This window comes from Acipenser ruthenus, chromosome 1 (genome assembly GCF_902713425.1).
Source record: "Acipenser ruthenus chromosome 1, fAciRut3.2 maternal haplotype, whole genome shotgun sequence".
In the NCBI taxonomy this organism is placed as follows: Eukaryota; Metazoa; Chordata; class Actinopteri; order Acipenseriformes; family Acipenseridae; genus Acipenser; species Acipenser ruthenus.
Window position 1 is genome coordinate 37332286 of NC_081189.1, and position 20421 is coordinate 37352706.

General features: G+C 38.0%; 1 protein-coding gene across 3 annotated transcripts in view; it reads left to right on the forward strand.

Annotated features, from left to right (window-relative positions):
- Nucleotides 1-20421, forward strand: part of LOC117421351 (mucosa-associated lymphoid tissue lymphoma translocation protein 1) — a 44406-nt gene that overhangs the window by 19586 nt on the left and 4399 nt on the right. For all 3 annotated transcript variants that reach the window (XM_059024683.1, XM_059024686.1, XM_059024692.1), the window contains 7 exons: nt 2316-2360; nt 3144-3347; nt 14659-14836; nt 15065-15139; nt 15539-15666; nt 16561-16710; nt 19917-20074. In XM_059024683.1, the coding sequence (XP_058880666.1) occupies nt 2316-2360; nt 3144-3347; nt 14659-14836; nt 15065-15139; nt 15539-15666; nt 16561-16710; nt 19917-20074 (938 nt within the window). The remainder of the gene's footprint in view (nt 1-2315; nt 2361-3143; nt 3348-14658; nt 14837-15064; nt 15140-15538; nt 15667-16560; nt 16711-19916; nt 20075-20421) is intronic.

Here is a 20421-nt window from a genome sequence, read left to right on the forward strand (position 1 = left end):
AATGCAGTAAAAACAAAGCGAACATTTTGATTTTATTTTGCTGTTGAGTCATTAATGGGAAATTTTAAATACTGCTACAATACACACCAGATTTAAAAGTATGTCATGTGTTACAGTCCACGTGTCCACAGTCGTCTCTTTTGGCAAGTGATATTTTCAGAATCATATTATTCTGAATTAAAATACTTCTGTTGAAAATATAGTACTGTACCAACAAAACCAACTACAGTACATCTAAATGGAAGCCTTCTTATTTTAAAACACAGTCCATTCAACTATGTATTATTGACATTGTATCTTTTTTGTGTTCCCTGATAAAACGGACAAGGGTTGGAACGGGCCGAAATAATCGCTGAGGTGCGTTTAAAAAAATAAATCAATTCTGAAAATAATATTGCATTACAATTGGCAATCTACAATATCGGGAGTTTCTTGAGTCTCATCAGGAGACGGGAGATCGCGCCTTTCTATCGGGAGACTTGGCAGGTATGTATATTATGATTGAATTTGGTTGATCATTCAATCAAATGCACAATAATTAACACACATATTGAATAAGGGCAAGTATAAGAATGGTGTGAGTAATACACCAAATACACACCGGACGTGAACTGAACAAAAACAATTGAAGCCTACAATATATACAGAAGTAAGATTTTGCATTGCTCGTTCGACTGTGATGTGCATTAGTTTATTTAAATCAATATGTTTGTTAGCCCTAACGTCATATTTTTGTTTCACTGAAATCAACTGACGAATTGCATTATTTAAGGGAAAAATAGACAGCAGCAGATAGGTGACACCCTAAAGCTCATTCTGTCAGCATGTCCCTGTTCTGGTAAGTCAGTTACCATATTTTAAATTAATATTATACATCTATATTTATAGCCTGTTTAAAATTAGACATTCACAACATTTGATGGTATTGAGATCAAATATGAAACCTGCACATGAGGCTTGTCAGAGCCACTGGACAAAGTGTTTAACTTTAGAAATTACAATGTGCAGATCACAATTCAACCACGGCAATATATATATGTAACCCGGGTGGCACCGCATCGATTATTTCACAGTGGCCAATTAGCGCATACTCTCAAATAGACACTCTTAAAATAACCGCCCAGGTAAAGAGAAGATTGAGAAAATAAGCGACGGGTGCTATTTCGAGCAAATACGGTATATATTAATAATGATTCGACTTACCTCAAATACCATAAGGTGTGCTTGGTGGGTTGGTATGTGCACATGCATAGTGTGCTACAATTTTGTACAGAACAAGCCATGTGGACAACAATGATGTAAAAAAAAAAAAAGAAAAATAACTGTGTGGGACTCTTAACATCACAGAGAGATGCAATGCTGAGGAGTTGCTTCTCACTTCATTCAAACTTCTGGGTCCATATATATGTTTTTGTTTATTTGTTAGTTTATACATTCAAATTGTAAAAGTGTGAAAAGGCTGCCACTGCCTTAGATCTAAAGCCTGCATGATGCTTTTGGCCTTGAAAGGGTTAACAAGTTAAGCTACAAGAGCTGAAGTTGCTGAAGGGGAATGCTTTTTGAGTTCTAAACAGTGCATGTCTGCTTAGTAGGGTTAATGTTTTTCACAACATCAAAGTAAAGAGGAATGGTCTTATCTCACTACATGTAAAATTACTACAAATAATAATGAGAGTTTAGATTACATTTTTCAACTGAGTGTAGTTACAGCTTTCAAATAAGGATAATATGTCAAACTTTTTTGGCTCACCTGGTAAAGGCATGGTAAAATACTGCTGGAAGTGTCTGATACCGTGACACATACAGTTTTGTGTCTACCATCTATGCCTCTTCATAGAAAACTCAAACTCAAAAACTCAGTTCTAGTATTAGAAAACATGTTCATTTGTTAAAGCTAATACTGGACCAGGCTTTGCAGTTCAACATTCTAAAAAAACATTTGTTTAAATTGTAGCATAAAAGATTGTGATAACGCAAAGAAATGTTAACATGGCTTTGATTGGTTAATATTACTGGCATGAATCCTGAGATTCAGGCATCTTTTCAAAAGGCACTATTTTTAAAATGGAACCAGGAATGAAGGGTTAGGCAACTTCAGTGTTATTTTAAATTGCATGTAACTTTTCACTGAAAAGTTATCCTTCTATTGTATTCTAACTATAGCAACTGCCTCAACAAAAGCGATTCAGGGTTTACTGTGCTTTAGTAATGGTCTGAAGAGACACTGAGAAATACTTATATTCCAAATGTTGTCAGAGGATTGTATTTTTGTTTTTTTTTATAGTTTTGCTTTATAACTTTAAATATGTTTTTAGGTTATTCTGACAGTGTGAAACCAGGATGTGCCGAAAGAATTGATGGTAAATATTAATTGTATTTATCTTGCTCTTAATTCTATTATTACTTGTACTGTGATGCTTGAAATGTATTTGCTTACGATTGTAAGTCGCCCTGGATAAGGGTGTCTGCTAAGAAATAAATAATAATAATAATAATAATAATAATAATAATAATAATAATAATAATAATAAATAAAGCACATTACTTCTTTATTTCTTTACACAAATGCAAAGACACGTTTTTGAGGTTCTTGTAAAGGTTTGATCCCTATTTTAATGCAGTTTTATGTTTGTGTGAGATACTGGTAGTTAAAAAGGCGGTAAGAATTCATATTAAAATGATAAAAGTTTAAAGCTTTGTTACCGCATTCCGAAGCATTCACGTTTAAAACAATGCACATCTGAATGGTACAGTGGAATATCTGAATCTAGAACAAATGGAATACTAATGCAAATATTGAGACCTTTTTTTCCCCTAATGTATATTTAGATGGATATTTGATTTTGTTTTTCTGAGCTCTTCACTCATCGCTAATAAAACAAAGTGCTCCTGCAGGACATCTTTTATAATTGATTCCTGTCTTCAGTGAAAACTAACCAAAATCCTAAATTACCTAGGCACAGTCAAATAAGGTTCAAGACAATGGGTGGAGCTATCAAGGTACTTTTTACCCTGCCTAAACTTGAACCACTGCTACATTAAAGCTAAGTACCTGAGACACATAAGGACAAATGTGTGAGTACTGTAAACTGTAAACACTTAGAATGCTGTAAGTGCTGTTTGTAATTGTATTTTTCCTACAGCTACAGATAAAGTGGCCCTGCTGATTGGTAACATGTCGTATACGAACCACCCCAAGCTGAAGGCCCCAATGGTTGATGTGTACGACCTGACAAACTTGCTTCGGCAGCTCAATTTTAAAGTGGTGTCTCTCCTTGATCTGACCGAGTCTGAGATGCGCAATGCTGTGGACGAGTTTCTACTACTCCTGGATAAAGGAGTCTATGGTAAGCAATTGTTTTACATACACAAGAACCCCAAAACATTTAGGGTACTCAAGCTTTATACATGTTTTGTGCCAGCTACTGATTTTATGTTGCAAGGGTCAAAGGTTATCAAAATGCGAAATCTTTTAATTAAAATGGGAAACATTTTCATCATGTGGAGCATGTTACACAGTTCTGCTTTTGCATTTACACAACACGTACCCTTTTTCTCCATCACATGTGATGTATGTATTATCAGTCAGAAATGACGGAAAGACCTAAAAACTGTAATGAACCAGTCATTGCTGGAGCCACCAGATGAGTAAAAAGTGAGAGTTTAAAACAAGCAGTATGCATAGTACTGTACTATGCTACATAGATATAGATACATACATCTACAGCTGAAGATGTACTTAGTGTTTAGGCTATCACATTTTATTCAAACCACAAAAATGTTGGACGGCAGTGGCTTATTCACTGGCTTCTACTTTTTATTGAGTCGTAATGCATGCAGCCTCTACAATGTGTGGGGCTGAGGTTTATGATACACGCCAACGCTTCCTGTGGCTCTTCCTGTATCAGATCTAATCCTCATAACATCTGCTAACTTTACTGCAAGTTCTGAACAAACAAAAATAACAGTGAAAGGATAGTTCTACCTTATTTTTATATTTTTTAAAGAAGGGGAGGGGGTTACAAATAACTGCTCACAGAACCAGAAGTCGTTTTTGGCGCCAGCAATCCATGTGGTTCTAAGTGAGGGAGAATATACTATAGGCTGCATGTTGCAGACACATTAATAATAGGCTTTTTCCATCCAGCTGAAGTAGGACGTAGTCCGAAAAGTTCTGATATAAAAACTTTGATCAATTATTCACATTGTATACCTACATTACCTTTGATTTTGGTCTTTTTGGTACACAGCAGTTTTCCTTTTTCAAATTATATATATAGTAATTATGGAATTATGGACTGGAAAAGAGGGCTGTAGTGGAAAATTATTGACCCGAGGGAAGACTATTGTTACCAACGGGGGCTATAATGCCCGAAGCCGCATTGTACCCTGGAGGAAACAATAGTCTTCCCGAGGGGCATTTAATTTTCCACTGTTAGCTGAGTCTGCAGTACATATTTAATATATGAGTCAGTCAAAATAATAGGCAAGGTTGGATAGTAAATATGACTTTATATACTGTAAACCCATAAATATTTGTGAGCCTTTTATTATGTGTTTTTTGCGAATGAAATAAAAAAAACTTAAACATTTTTGGCACGAATACCTTAGTGTTGTACATATAATGAAGTAATATACTACCAGTGCAACAGGTCGCCAACATTTCTGGAGCAAAATAGTTTTTGTGGGTGTGATTTGCCAAATATTTTGGTCTTGCTTACATAATGTTATTTACATTTTAAATAGTGAGCAGATAGGTAGGTTTGTTGATTGTCAGAGTAGTATTGTTCCTTGGGATAACAAAACACTGAGCTGAAGTCATGTGATTTCATAGAAATGCCAGGTGCTCAGTGTTTGGTATTTGAGTTGAGTTAAAATTGCCAAAATGAGTTGATTAAGAATCTGTATAAATAGCCATTCGCAAAGACACGATTTTAATTAATGCAAGAACAGCGAAAGATATGACCAAGCCCCGCTTGATTAATGAAGATTGCCTGGTTGCTATCGGCATGATTGTAGGCGGCCTGTCTGTGAGAGAAGTTGCCCGGAGAACGAGATGTTCTGCTTCAACAATCATCAGACTAGTCCAGAGAAACCAGGAAACCAGCTCTGTGAGGGACAGGCCACGTCCTGGAAGGCAGAGGGTCACCACTCTGACCCAGGACTGTTATGCTGACTGTTGCATTGTTCAAGCCAACTGGTGGGGCGGTGGGAGTGTGATGATGTAGGGAGGAATCTCCTTTAACACAAGAACACCTTTGGTGCAGATTGAGGGCAACCTTACTATCAACGATACATTGACGAAGTCCTTGAGACAACAGTTTTTTCTGTTCCTGCAAGCCAATCCGGAAGTGTCGATTTTCCAGCAGGACAATGCAAGACCACACAGTGCTAGGATTACAATTGCACAACCTCAAGAAAACAATGTCGAGGTCTTGCCGTGGCCAGGTTTTTCTCCTGACCTGAGTCCAATAGAACATCTGTGGGACCAAATTGCCAGTGCCATCCTCAGAAGACAACTGCGACCAGCCAACCATTGCCAGCTGGCTGCAGCTGCACAGGAAGAGTGGCGGAACATCCCACAGCAGTCTATCCGGAGGCTGATCAGGTCTATGCGTCAACGCTGCCAGGGAGGTCATACTTTGTAATGTCATTTTGACAGTTTGTCATGTTTCATACGTAATAGATATAAATAGTCAGCCAAACTAATAGGCCAAAGTAGTTTCTATACAACACTTCAGATCCAAAATATACTGTTGCTTCCTGGTATCTATTCACTTGAACTGCTTGAAGTCTTACATATCATTGGGGCTTCTTGTTTTCTGAATGATGAAGACCAAACACTGACTTCTGGTTTGATTATGAGTATCCTCCAATAAAAATGTACTATTTGGCAGTGGTCATGTGACTTTTGTTTACAGATCATACTTCTTGTTCTGGTTTACCATGACAAACTGTAGTAAAGCATAATAAAAGGTAAGAAAGGTAAACCACAAGTATGGCAAAACAGTGGTAAAAAAAACATGATTAACCATAGTAAGGATGGGTAACAGCATAGTAAACATCAACATTTTTGGTAAATACTACTTTGGTAAACGTATATAAGATATAGACCAAAAACAGTGAACGCAACCAAAGACCTTTTTAGGTTTGCTGGAGCTTGAAATAAATTCAGTACATACAATGTCACAGATCAGCACATCTTTCCTTTGACTAATCACAGCAAAAATGCCAAGTTAAAATAATGACCTCACCAGTTGAGTAGTCTAACAGTAATAACTTATTTTTTTTATAATGAATTTCCAGTGGCTAAGCAGGATTACATGTGCTGGAATATGCAAACAGTCACTCATGGTGGATCTAACTGAGGCATCAGTTTTCAAAATAAGTTATATTTAGGCACTATTCAGGGTCAAGGGGCTTCCCACTCTCAGATTGAACAGGTGTACTTATTACACACTCCAGCTGTATGTATACCACAGCATTTCAGAATCAAGGAAAATATACTGAACTGCTTTCTTTTTTTCTTTTTTTTTTTTTTAATAAATTAAAAATCTCCAATTATTTTTACCCCCGATTTTCTCCCAATTTGGAATGCCCAATTATTACTATTATTTTTCTCCTTCACTGCGGCGATTACCCACACAGCTCAGGGACCCGAGGCTCAGTGGGCATCCTCCGATCCCACGAGCCAATTGGCGTCTTTTTACACCCAGGAACTCGAGAGCGGATGTCTGCAGGCTATCAGCCTCTGGAGGACAAAGACCAGCCCAGCAAATCTCCACCCCCAAACTCACTTGGCGCCTGGCCTGTAGGAGTCACCACAGAGCGGTGAGGAGAAACAGTCTAAACCAGATCCCACCTCCCCAACTCCGGGAGCACCAAACGCCAATGCGGTGCCCTCCTGGAGACCCCAGCGAAGACTGGCTGCCTCGCACAACCAGGATTCGAACTTGCGATCTCTGGTTGTATGACTCATCCTGCACACCGCGCGGCAGTGTTTTTACCAGGTGAACCATTTGGGGACCCTGGCTTCTTTAATTACATTTTGATTACGTTTCAAAGATGTGGTGAAAAAAGGTGTTTTGCATATGAAGCAGAGCCTCAAAAGTTACAAACCCCACACTCATCGGTTACTAAATACAAAACTTGAAACCAGAAAAAGGTCTTATGTAAAATACAGCTCTGGAAAAAATTAAGAGACCACTGCAAAATTATCAGTTTCTCTGGTTTTACTATTTATAGGTATGTGTTTGGGTAAAATGAACATTTTTGTTTTATTCTATAAACTACTGACAACATTTCTCCCAAATTCCAAATAAAAATATTGTCATTTAGAGCATTTATTTGCAGAAAATGACAACTGGTCAAAATAACAAAAAAGATGCAGTGTTGTCAGACCTCGAATAATGCAAAGAAAATAAGTTCATATTCATTTTTAAACAACACAATACTAATGTTTTAACTTAGGAAGAATTCAGAAATCAATATTTGGTGGAATAACCCTGATTTTCAAGCACAGCTTTCATGCGTCTTGGCATGCTCTCCACCAGTCTTTCACATTGATGTTGGGTGACTTTATGCCACTCCTGGTCCAGTGGTTAAAGAAATGGGCTTGTAACCAGGAGGTCCCCGGTTCAAATCCCACCTCAGCCACTGACTCATTGTGTGACCCTGAGCAAGTCACTTAACCTCCTTGTGCTCCGTCTTTCGGGTGAGACGTAGTTGTAAGTGACTCTGCAGCTGATGCATAGTTCACACACCCAAGTCTCTGTAAGTCGCCTTGGATAAAGGCGTCTGCTAAACAAATAATAAATAAATAATAATAATAAAAATTCAAGCAGCTCGGCTTTGTTTGATGGCTTGTGACCATCCATCTTCCTCTTGATCACATTCCAGAGGTTTTCAATGGGGTTCAGGTCTGGAGATTGGGCTGGCCATGACAGGGTCTTGATCTGGTGGTCCTCCATCCACACCTTGATTGACCTGGCTGTGTGGCATGGAGCATTGTCCTCCTGGAAAAACCAATCCTCAGAGTTGGGGAACATTGTCAGAGCAGAAGGAAGCAAGTTTTCTTCCAGGACAACCTTGTACTTGGCTTGATTCATGCCAAAGCTGCCCGATTCCAGCCTTGCTGAAGCACCCCCAGATCATCACCGATCCTCCACCACATTTCACAGTGGGTGCGAGACACTGTGGCTTGTAGGCCTCTCCAGGTCTCCGTCTAACCATTAGACGACCAGGTGTTGGGCAAAGCTGAAAATTGGACTCATCTGGGGGTGCTTCAGCAAGGCTGGAATCGGGCAGATTTGTCTTTGTGAAGGACACATGAATCAAGCCAAGTACAGTCTAATCAACATCCTCCATTTCTTATTTACTGTATTATAAAGTGAAGACCATTTTTCAGTTTCCCTTCAAACATATGTCCTGCCATCATGGATTGACTGAATCTAAAGTATTATATCTAAATGCATATTGTTGTTCAGTAAAGTACATTTGACATTCAAAGGTTGATACAAGTGAATTGGACTCTTCAATTGTAGAACTCCCCTTAGATGATTCATCGCAGCCTCTTTCTGGACAGGGTAGTAAAACATGAGCTCCATCTGATCAGCTAGCATAGGAACATACAGACAGAATTTGGAGCTTGTTTTGTTGAACAGGGACGGATGGGGTCTTATAAAAGTAATTAAAAATGTCAATGAAAATTACAGAAAATCCCAAACCAATTGTAATATAGTGCGGGGTAGGGAAACTTAGTGATTGCAATAGACAGGTGGTAAGATGCAAAACACCAGACACGGAGAGATCGTATGAGTTCAAACAGCACGTGTCTGTATGTTTAGTCTTCCAATAAAGCAACAGTTTACACTTCTTAATCAAAAACAGAACGTAATAACTCTTCAATATGTAAACGTAACAAAACAAACACTCGCTGGCAGTCTCGTGGTTCAGGTACAAAAAGGGTCATCTTTACCGGGTTCGGGTTCTCATTCAGTCCAATAATCCAGTCCACTAATCAGGGTCCAATTCCGTTCCAAAGTCGTTGCCAAGTAATCCTTTGTTTGTTTTGTTTATCTTTTTCTTTCTCTGTCCCTCGCTCTACGCCCGCCGTCCTCCACGTCTTTTCTCCTCCACTACACACAGACGCAGATTGCTGGTCAGAGCGTATTTTATACCAGTGCGCTGATTCGGGGCACCTGTTCCTTGTTAAGCTCGTTAAAGTTGGATACAAATGATAAGAAAGGTGAAGCAACATAACGTCCATCAATTATCCTACCCCGTGCCACATTACACAATGTAATTCAAATAAGATGGTGACCAACTAGTCACACCCAATCCAACACTGGTTGACTAAGAAGACAATGATTTATATATCTAAGATTAACCCTTTAAGACCAATTAGATTATATTTCTAAAGAACCCCATTCAATTATTAGGAATTATGGAGTTGTAATCATCATTTTATAATTAACTATTAAAGGCGTTTTTCTTTCACTTCACTAAATGTATCCCTTTAGCTCATAAATTTTACTAAAAGTAAAATAAAGCTACATCATTTGTAAACAGAGCCTTCAGCAAGTATTGGGGAAGGTTGTTTGTATTCTGTGCCTTAGAGGGCAGTTACTACGATATGTTTTCATGTAAATTAGGATAAATATTAAAGGGTTTGGATACAATTTAGGAAATGTGAGTTTGATGTTATTTACAATAGAGTAATGACATAAAGGAGTGACGTGATCTCACTAATTAGACTTAACCTTTCATTCTAACCCTTTTATATAAAGAACACGGGTAAGATATGTTCTTACAGTCCTTAACGGCTGTGGCTGTGTTCCAGTGTAGAGTGTGTGGTTGATTGAGTAAGCAGCCAAGAAAAGTATCACATCACTTCAGTGCAAATTGCTGAAATAGTCATATGGAGTCAGATTCTTTGAGTCACTGACATGGAGGAAGGTGATGTACAGAGAAGTTTGAGTCGGACATTCCAATTCAGTTGGGTTTGATATTATGTTGACATTAAAGGTGACATTTAAACAACAGTATTTGTTTTTCTATCACCATTAGCAAACCCTGTACTATATAGACCAGAGGTTCCCAAACTCCTGAGATGCATGACTCATGTGCACTACCCCCTTCTAATAAACAGTACAGTATTTAGAAAAGATGATAATCAACATATAATAACTAATAACTAATTGTTCTGAAGACAGAAAGCAACATAGCACAGTACCACTGTTTAAATACTTAATAAACTTGAATATAAAAGAACACCTAGTGAGTCATATTTACCTCAGTGAGTAGGACGAGCCTGCTTGCTAGTGCACAGTTTGTGGTATCTCGGCTTGATTTCAGAGAGTTTCGATTACAGATCTGTCTCTGCAGTCAAGCGATTTCTGTACTTGTTCTTGATATAAATAAGCAAAGAAAACCCTGTTTCACACAGATCTGTTGAGGCAAACTGAACAAGTATTTTAATGGCTGTTTGTGACAATTCAGTAAACTCTTTTCTAATTGAGAGCAAGAACTGATCAACAGACATAACTTTGAAATCATCTGTCAAAGCAGAGTCACCAGCAACATCAATCAAATTCTCTTTCAGACTGACAGCAATCTTGGTCTTTGCTACAAAGTTATCTGAAAACGGATTTCGAACCCAGGCAAAATCCTGAAATTCATTTGCCTCACTTTCAGGAAAATATACTCTGAATTGTGTGCAAAGCTGAGACAAATGCTCCACTATCACATCTTTAACTTCCAGGACCGACATTCCAAAATCCATAATGACAGAAGACAGTGTCGGGGACATAGTTATATAGTCTTGTATCACACAGCTACTCCAAAGCAAAAGTTTTGGGGAAATGCTTCATACTTTTTCCTGTGCAATGAAAGTGTTACAGTTCTTACCTTGCAAAGAAAGGTTAAAGGGTACATAAGGACCTTTTTTATTTTATTGTGTTACATGTTCCCATGTGTTGCTACAAATGTTTACGTAAGGTGTGTGTATTGTTTTAATTATTATTATTTTTATTTTTTTTTACATTTTGACCACTTTTTTTAACTTTTAAATTGCATTCCCGGCCTCAAGATGGTTTCCCATGTACCCGCATGGACTTCTCAGAACTACATTTCTCATCGTCCTCCTGCTCACATATGTAACTGAGATGGATTTACCAGTGAGCAGGAGGATGATGGGAAATGTAGTTCTGAGAGGTCCGTGCAGGTACATGTCAGAAACAAATGTTTACAGATCTTGCGCCCCCGTGATAACCTTGTCACACACCCCATTTTTAAAACTTCTGATATAGACACATTACATGTTATTTGTTGAATAAAATCCAATTAAGCCCATTTCACACTGGCACTCCTACCCGGGTCCCAGTGACCCATCTCAGGATGTGGGTCGATACAAAATGACAAAATGCAAGATTTATTTCGTAAGCTGACGAAATAACAAACAGCCACGTCTGCATGAAGGTTTCATTTCTGCAATGAACATTTCTGTTTATTCTGTTTATCCATATTTATGTTGATTGAGACACACCATGAGCCAGATTGCAACAGAGATGAAGAAACCTTTGCTCTAATCAACATTTGGGCCGACGGTTCAATCCAGAGAAGCTTGGATGGAAGCGTTCGTAACAAGCTGCTTCAGGGGCATTGATACGCGTATTGTGTACTTGCGTCTGTCACCCAGGTCAACCCTGCTTTATCAAAAGCAGTGTGAAATCGCGTAGCCGACCCGCGTGACACCGGGTCTGATCTAGGTAGAGCATGCCAGTGTGAAAGGGGCTTTAGACTGTTTTTTTCTGTGTTCAAATCATCTAAGGGACATTTTTATTTGCTCTGTTGAGGCTAGTCCACTATAGAGGATAACTAGTATATTGGAAGAGAGAAACAGAAAGTTATACACCACAAGTCCCCGTATACCCCATTAAAAAGAACAGGCACCATAACAAGTAGTTCTGAATGTACCAATGTTCCCCAGAGAGAAACTGTGCATCTCATCTATGTCTCTTTCACTTCTCTGAGAAACGCTTGAGAATCTTTTTTTTTTTAATCTCATTTAAATATGCTACTGTATGTGTCTCAAATGGTTATCCTAAAACCACTATTGAAGAAAAAAATGAGACACTGCATATTTCCAATAAGACATATTTCAGCAGTTGAAGGTAAATACATTTGAGCTGACATTTTTAATTTGTATTCCACAATATACTGAGATATACTGTATCTGAAGATGTAGATATCCACAAAATATAAAATTGCGCCTGTAGCTTTTTATCATACAGTGCTTGGTCTCAATAGAGAAAGTCATCTCATGGTTTAAAGACAGTTTATTATGTGGCTATGAACATTTTCAGATGGTTTCACACATGTAGCTCTATTTCGTTTGTCTTCTTAACAGCATTGCTTCCTGTCTCAAAGCTACAAAATTTGAAAGATGCATTGCATTCACTACAAAAATATTACACAACCAAGATTTTTTTGGCCAGTTGGTTTTATACCTTATACATGTACTTGCTTGATTTGAGTATCTGGTTTATCTCTTGACAGAAACAAAACATAAAATTAATTTAAACCCCAATCTAGACAATTTAAATTGATTTAAGACAAGCTAGCACATGTTCTCTCGTCTGTGAAAGGCGCGTTAAGCAACATCAAAGATTGCTTATGTTCTTTATAGACTCTTTAACTGTGGGACACACATAGACAATATAGAGTTACAGTATGTCCTGTAATGTCTGGTTTTGATTTATTGCTGTAACTGCCAGTGGCAGGTTACCACTGTTTACTGAGTGCTCATCAGTTGAGGGTTTTAAGCAAAATTAATACATTTCAAATTAACAAAAGCAAATGGAAAATCGCATTAATTAGAACACAATATTGGATTAATCATGATCAGACCTTAATCTCAAATAAATTGTAAAGTTCTATTCATTTTCATCCTGTTGGGTATGGTTGGACTATATTGGTGCACCATAACTTTAAGCCATATATCAGCATGAAGTTTTAACACCTACTGTCATGTAATGGAAATCATTATTTCAATTTGAAATTATTATACAAATTCTATGACTGAAAAGGTTATCCTATGCTTAATCACATTCATTGCTGCTTTGACTTGAATGAGATTGGCTGCATACATTATCTATATGTAAATGACAAGGTTGTGAGATCTCACCAGATGTCTGTAAATGTTGAGCTCCATATAGCACATACTTCAGCTTAGTAGTGGTGACAGTTCATCAGAGCAGTCAAATTATTGTTGCTGCTGCATCTTGTTTATAAAACTGTCTTTGCCAGTCAAAGTAATCATCCCCATCGTGAGCTTAGTTAGGAGCATAACAGGGTTCATGGATTGGTCTGGGGAGTGTTTCATTTCACAGGACAAATAGAAGCTGCAGAAATGTCAACCACAGCAGAGTGCATTAAAAAAATGTGGGTGAAATTCTGACTCTTTAAGAAAAAAGTTCCTATTTGGGGGACACATACACTCCTTAGCCCTTTAAACCCTAAAATGTTCTCATGTCCTTTAGAATGAAATGCTTATAAGTAGGCTTGCTACTATTCTATTATTATTTTTTTGCCAAATCGACGATTAATATCGACGTTTATTTTAGAAAGAATTTACCAGGTTTTTTTTCGATCTTTATCTTTCAATTCAAGCAGAGAATGGGTGAAATCGATCTTTATGTTTTTTTAAAAAAGACTTTTTATGCCATTGAAAAACGTCTTATTTAGCAAAACCCCTTTATCATATTAAACATGTAACAAAACTTGCACTTATTATTCGGAGTCTGAGCTCCCCCTCCTGCTTCACCACAGCCAGACTCAGAGTCACTGGAAGGCAAGGCAGATGGGCCCGCTTCATCATGCCGCGGAGACATCAGCTGTCGGCCAGGGTATTGTGCACAATATTCATTCAGTGTTTTTCTCTTGCACCCCATTTTCAAATTAAACTGTCACTGTATACCTAAAGCAAAAGCTTACTTAAACCTTAACCTGCTAATTTCAAAGTCGGCGCTCTGAGTGACAGGCACTGTAAATGGCAAATGAGAGCATTCTAGCACTGCTTCAGTCATCAAGATCTGTCAGAACAGGGTGAAACTACAGTACTAACGGACAACTGAGATGACTGACAGCAACCCCCAGCCATTCAGAGTGGAATGGAGGGACAGACAGCAAATATAAAAACTACACAAGCTAGAGAGGATTTTAAATGATTTTTTTTTTTGGTGAAAAAAAAATAGGGAGTGGTTTTAACAACGTTTATCGTATATAAATTTATTTCAGTCTAACTCATATTTTTGGGGAATTCGATGTTTAACAAGCTTTACCCATTAATATCGAAAAGTAGGAAGCCTACTTATAAACTTAGAAGAAAGAGAGCCGTTGTGTCTGTGAAGCCAACACTGATTTTGGTACTTTGCCGTAAATACAACTTTTATTTGATTTAGATACTACAATGCTATAATCTCATTTTATTTAATTGCCTTCATATTTCCCTTTTATTGATGACACATATTGTATTATAATCATTCCGCATACCGCAAAAGTTGCCTTAAAAAAGCTAAACAAAGAGGCATTTTTAACACATCTTAATAAAGGGAGATGGATAACCCAGCCTTCTTAGTTTGTTGTTGTTTTCCTCAGGTCTCCTCTATTATGCTGGTCATGGGTATGAGAACTATGGCAACAGTTTCATGGTTCCTGTTGATGCCCCCAACCCCTATAGATCTGCAAACTGCCTGTGTGTCCAGAGTATTTTGAAACTGATGCAGGAGAAGGAGACTGGCCTAAATGTCTTCTTGTTGGATATGTGCAGGAAAAGGTAAGGCACCTGTCCTTAATTCCACCTAATTGCCTAGTTTTAAATATTAAATCCACAAGCCTGTTCTCTGAAGGCCCCAAAGGTCATGACAGCTAGTTAAGCCAGAGTTCCATTTTGAATGACAGGCCCATTGGTTGATCTACCGTAATAAAGCGACTGTGACACAAGTCTTGTAAGGGTGTGCCTAAAGGAACCAAATCCTTTGTTTTTCTTCTTTTTTTATTGCAGGAATGTTTATGATGACATTATACCAAATGTAGAGGCCTTAAGGGTGACCGCCAATATTGTCTTTGGATATGCAACGTAAGTTCCTGCTGTGCACATTATTGTTTTTTTTATAAATGGTGCAGTTACCCTTCCAGTTACCACATACATTATTGGTACTCATGCTCTGTAGAGGGCTGTCCATGTCAATGTAGACACCAATTTTACACCAATGCTATTTAAGGGCTGTAAGGAAAATGACCCACCCTTTCAAGATATGATTTAGCCACACACTTTCTGTAGCACAAGAAATGTACATGGTATGTACATGCTACGTCATATATGTATTGTAAAATGAATAAGATTGGAACAAACCACACATTTTTAACATAGAGAATGCCATTCGCCTTTTAGAAGTGAATGGGCCTGTTCAAATTATACAGAGCCAATTCTATTTCATTATATTTATGAAAACGCACCACTGTTTAACTTTAAAAGGTGTCAAGATGCTGAAGCTTTTGAGCTCAACTCAACAGGATTCACAAACGGTGTTTTTATCAAATTCCTCAAAAAACGCTTGCTGGAAGATGAAAAGATTACTGTTCTTCTGGACAAAGTGGCTGAAGGTATGTGAGGCCCCAGGGTTTGCTGAAGTCAAACCATTTTACTTTTAACCAGCCTAACTGTAAAATATAAAAGATCACAGAGTTGATGAAGCTGAAATTGTGGGTGGTACATTTGGGAAGCCAGAAACCTAAACTCGAAAGAAAAGACTTTCCACTATGTGCACACCCCTTTTTAATTGGACTTCTGTAAGTGGAGTGGTGGAAAAGTGTTTTTAATGAATGCTTGGGTGACCCCCTACTCAAACACTAAATCTGAGAAACTGAATTCTGAAATGGTCACTTAAACACCCTTTTATGTGTAGGCTCTGCATCCTGTTTAAATATTTTACATTTTTAAGCACAGAAATCCATACATACTATGTGTTGTATATAATAGTGATGTATTTTGTGATATACTTCAACATGTGCTTCAGAAAATGAATACAGTAGAACCTGAATACGATTGAATTGGCTACGAATATGATTGAATTGGCTCCAGGGGTCCATCAGATATGTTAAAATATCGTAACTCAGAGGGAGTCGTTACACTACATTGTAGAGGCTTTATTAACATCGGAGCATTATAAATGAACAATTAATCCCTTGCTTTCTTGTTTATTTTTATTCATCATGGTTAAACTGGGAAGTTACCTAATGTGAGGGCATGTAAAAAGCAAAACTGAATTCCTAAACAAATTCCTTATCTGCAACTGAATCCATTCTGTCTGCCTAAGAGTTGAATGTACTATTTTAGATCCATAATAATATGTGCATTGATCAGTTTCCATCAGTATCGTTCAGTTGGTAGCAGCATGCGTAAATGACGCATGCCGCCAGAGATCCATCGGTTAATAGAGGGTATTGTATATGACAGGTTCTACTGTAATACAGTAAACAAATGTTTGTTTTTTGTAGATATGGGCACGTTTGATCCAACCAAAGGGAAGCAGGCTTTGGAGATCCGCAGCAGCTTGTCAGAGAAGAGGGCTTTAACTGACCCCATACAGTCGTCAGGCTGCTCGGAGGAAATCATGGCACGCAATCTGCAATGGGAAAAGGCTCATGGTACGGTACACAGTATTCATTCAAACAATGGCAAAGTTTGCTGTTTCTATGGAATCATCTGGTTTCACCACACTTTTAGGAAGCCAATAAAAATGAAATGGATCTATCAGAGGGCATTCCAACAATGCTTGATAAACTTGATTTACACAATGAGCATCAGAAAGATTCAGTTTTTTTAAGTGTCTGTTTATAGTCCAGTATTGTCCAATATTCTTTTCTAGACTTCTTTAACAACACTAAGTAATGTTCAAACTGTGTTGCCCCCAAAAATACTTTCTTTAAAAAATGTAATCATAGAAAACCTATTTATTTCTTATTTGATAAGATCAAATTACAAAAGGAAAAAAAAATATTTAAGATTTTAATAAATCATTCTGACTAAATAAACGAAAAACAAATGCCAAACTGTATTTATTTTTAATTTTTTTTTTGGTAAAATCAGCCATGACTAGCCAAAACTGTACAATGAAGAGGGCACTTGCTGAAATGTTTGTCTACTTGACTTCTTTTCATTTTTTTTTTTTTAGGTTATTTTGTAACTTTGTTTATTATCAACAGAAGTTAATTTAGAGAAATCTATCGGCAGTGTGGGAAACAAATTACACAATAAAATAAGCTTAAATGCACACTGCAATTGATGGAAAATAAAGAGGCGATAGAGAAAGGACAGAGAAAAAAGTGGGAAAGGAGAAGAAAGAGAAAAAATATATAACTGAAAACTGAGAGTCACATTCAGTGGATGCAAAGAGCAGTGGAAGAAAGCTTTTAGCAGATCTTCAACTGGCTCAAGGAGTGAGGGGGAGCTGGAATGTTCAAAGAATGTTAAAAAGGGCTGCCATGCTATGTATAATTTTTCTCTTTTTAAATGTGAATTAAGTTTTTTCAAGAATAAGGAATTGCATGACATACCTAACCGAGTGGATGTGAAAGGGTGGGGCAGCTTGCTTCCAGTCTGGCAAGCAAGGTCGCAAAGGCCAGGGAATCTGACTGCAACTTGGTCAGAGGGATGTCACTGGGCACTACACCAAAAAGGGCAATAAGTGGAGGAGCCAACCCGAGACATAACCAAAACATATGTTTAAGGGAGGTGGACCCTGCTTTCATCTGTCACAGGTTCGATACAAATATGGGAAGATCTTAGCCAATTTAGTCTAAATTGTATCAGTCCATGTCTGGCACAGAGAGAGGAGGAATGAACCTGAGACAGGATTCACTCCCAATCCTCATCTGAGAAATTGAAACCTAAATCTGCTTCCCACAACAATTTAATTCTGGAAGGTGAAGGGCAGTGTAGGGGGAAAATAGTGGTATATATTTTTGAAATCATGCCTTTGCAGTTTTGGGTTACACTCAAGTATAGAATCAGTAGGAGATACTTTGATCAAGTGAGTTGAAAAAGGATTTGGGGATCAACACTGGAATACTTTGGAAGCAAGAAGTGGAGAGAGGATAATTTATGGCAGCCGAGCGGATGGAGAACAATTCACTCTTATGGAGATTCAGTTTATACCCAGATACTTTGCCAAATTGATCTAGTATAGAAACAACATAGGGCAGAGAGGATGTGGGGTCAGAAATGCACAAAATAATATAATTTGCTTAAAAATAAAACTTCTGCTCGTCCCCCCCCCCCCCCCCCCCCCCAACCACACCGTGCTCATCCTGTCTGCCATGCAGAAAGATAGATAGAGGTTAAATGGCAATAGCAAAGTGTAAGGCTGAAAAAGGACAGCCCTGTCTTGTGCCGCGATGGAGTGGAAAATATTTGGAGGAAGTGTTGTTAGTACAGAAAGAGGCAAGAGGAGGTGTAAAGTAACTAAATCCAGGATATAAAGTTACGGCCAAAATCAAACCTCTGAAGGCCTTCTCAGTATCAAGTGAGACAAGAACTTCTGGGGTGGCGAAGTAAATAATATTGAGCAGGCGCCGAAGATCAAAAAAGAGTGCCTGTTTTGTATAAAGCCCGTCTGGTCTTCGGAGATTTTGGAAGTACAACTGACAAGGCGATGGGCCAGCACTTTTGCTAGAATCTTAATATCAATATTAAGGAGGGCAGCATGAGCTGCAATCAGGGGGGTCCTTGTTCTTTTTTAATAACAATGATATTGAAGTTTGGCAGAGTCAGAGGCAAGGACTAAGAAAGAAAAGATTCAGAAAATACAAAAGATAGCAGAGGGGAGAGTTGAGGGGAGAATTAATTTAAACACTCTGTGGGAAACCCATCAGGACCAGATGACTTGCTGCTCTGCATCGATTTAATGGCCTGATTAATTTCCTCAATGGCAAAGGGCTCTTCCAGGTGAGCTTTGGAGTGGGGATCGATGGTAGGAATAACAAGGTCCTGAAAAAATGAATACAGTGAATTGGTTGTTGATCAACGGAATCGTGCCAGGCTGAGTATGAGTTTGAGCACTGGCTTAGCTGTTGCGCTTGAATTTTACTGGCCTTGTTGCCATGTGCCTTACGTATGCGGAAATGATCGGATGTGCGAAGATGCGTATCTTGGAGAAACGCAATTTTCATCTTAAGTTGTTGGAGATGGGATAGGACTTTATTGTGATTCACTGGATGATTGAGTCCCCTGACATTCCAGCTTACAAAGTTAACATTACAACCTGCTCTGCAGGCCCTACTACTTGAGTGTGCCATCATTATAGAAGGAATGTAGAGAACATACACAACCAGTGAGCATATATAATAACAGGTAAGTAAGGAGCAAGTCAATAGAGTAATAAACCAAACAAAAATCTGTTTAAACAGCTCCATCTAGTGGTTGGGTGCAGGACAGGTCATCAACTGTCTAGTAACATTTTCCACCATACCATCAAAAACAAATAGAGAAACTAGTAGTAATAATAATCATAATAATGAATGAAACAATAATAAAAAAAAAACACTTCATACTATTTTCAGGAGTATAGCTCAAAAAAAGAGTATAGTTACTAAACATAGATTACGTATATATCTATCGAGAGTATGTCAACACTATAGTAACACACTCTATACATACACATGCATACACACACGCAATCTCCCCATACATACACAAACATCCTCCTTCTTCCTTCACTTAATTAAGGACCACATTTTGGAAAGAAAAGAAAAAAAGGAGAAAAAAGGAAGTAAAATTAAATAAAAAATAAAAAAAAAACATGGCACGTATGACAAACTCCTCTCAATGTGCACTCGACCCTTTACTCTTGCAGAACTTCCCGAAAGTATGTGCTTGGAGTTTGACTGTGGAGTCCAGATTAAGCTGGGATTTGCTGCAGAGTTCTCTAATGTCATGGTGATTTACACTAGCATTGTGAAAAAGCCAGAGGACATGACATCCTGTGAGGCGTACGTTACAAATTTCACACCGGTAAGAGTTTTTCAGTAGTTTCAGATGTCTGCCAGTGTCGAAAAACTAAAACTTGATTTATACAATTCAAAGAAATGTAAAATGAAATTATGCAAAAATGAAACTGATATGACTGCCTCCGCATTGCAAAGCAGTGAGCTCAGGAATTTGGTTATTGGTAGGAGGTGGTACAATGTAATTGGGGTCAAAGTAAAATTGCAGAAAATGTAAAAATGTTGCCTTTAATATATCATAACTCACCCACTTTTTTATTTCCGATCCACATTTTATTAAGCCACTGGATGTGTGTAATTAATGCACAGGAGCTTCTCTCTTTCACTAGATACGCTGAACTTGAGCTGTTATAA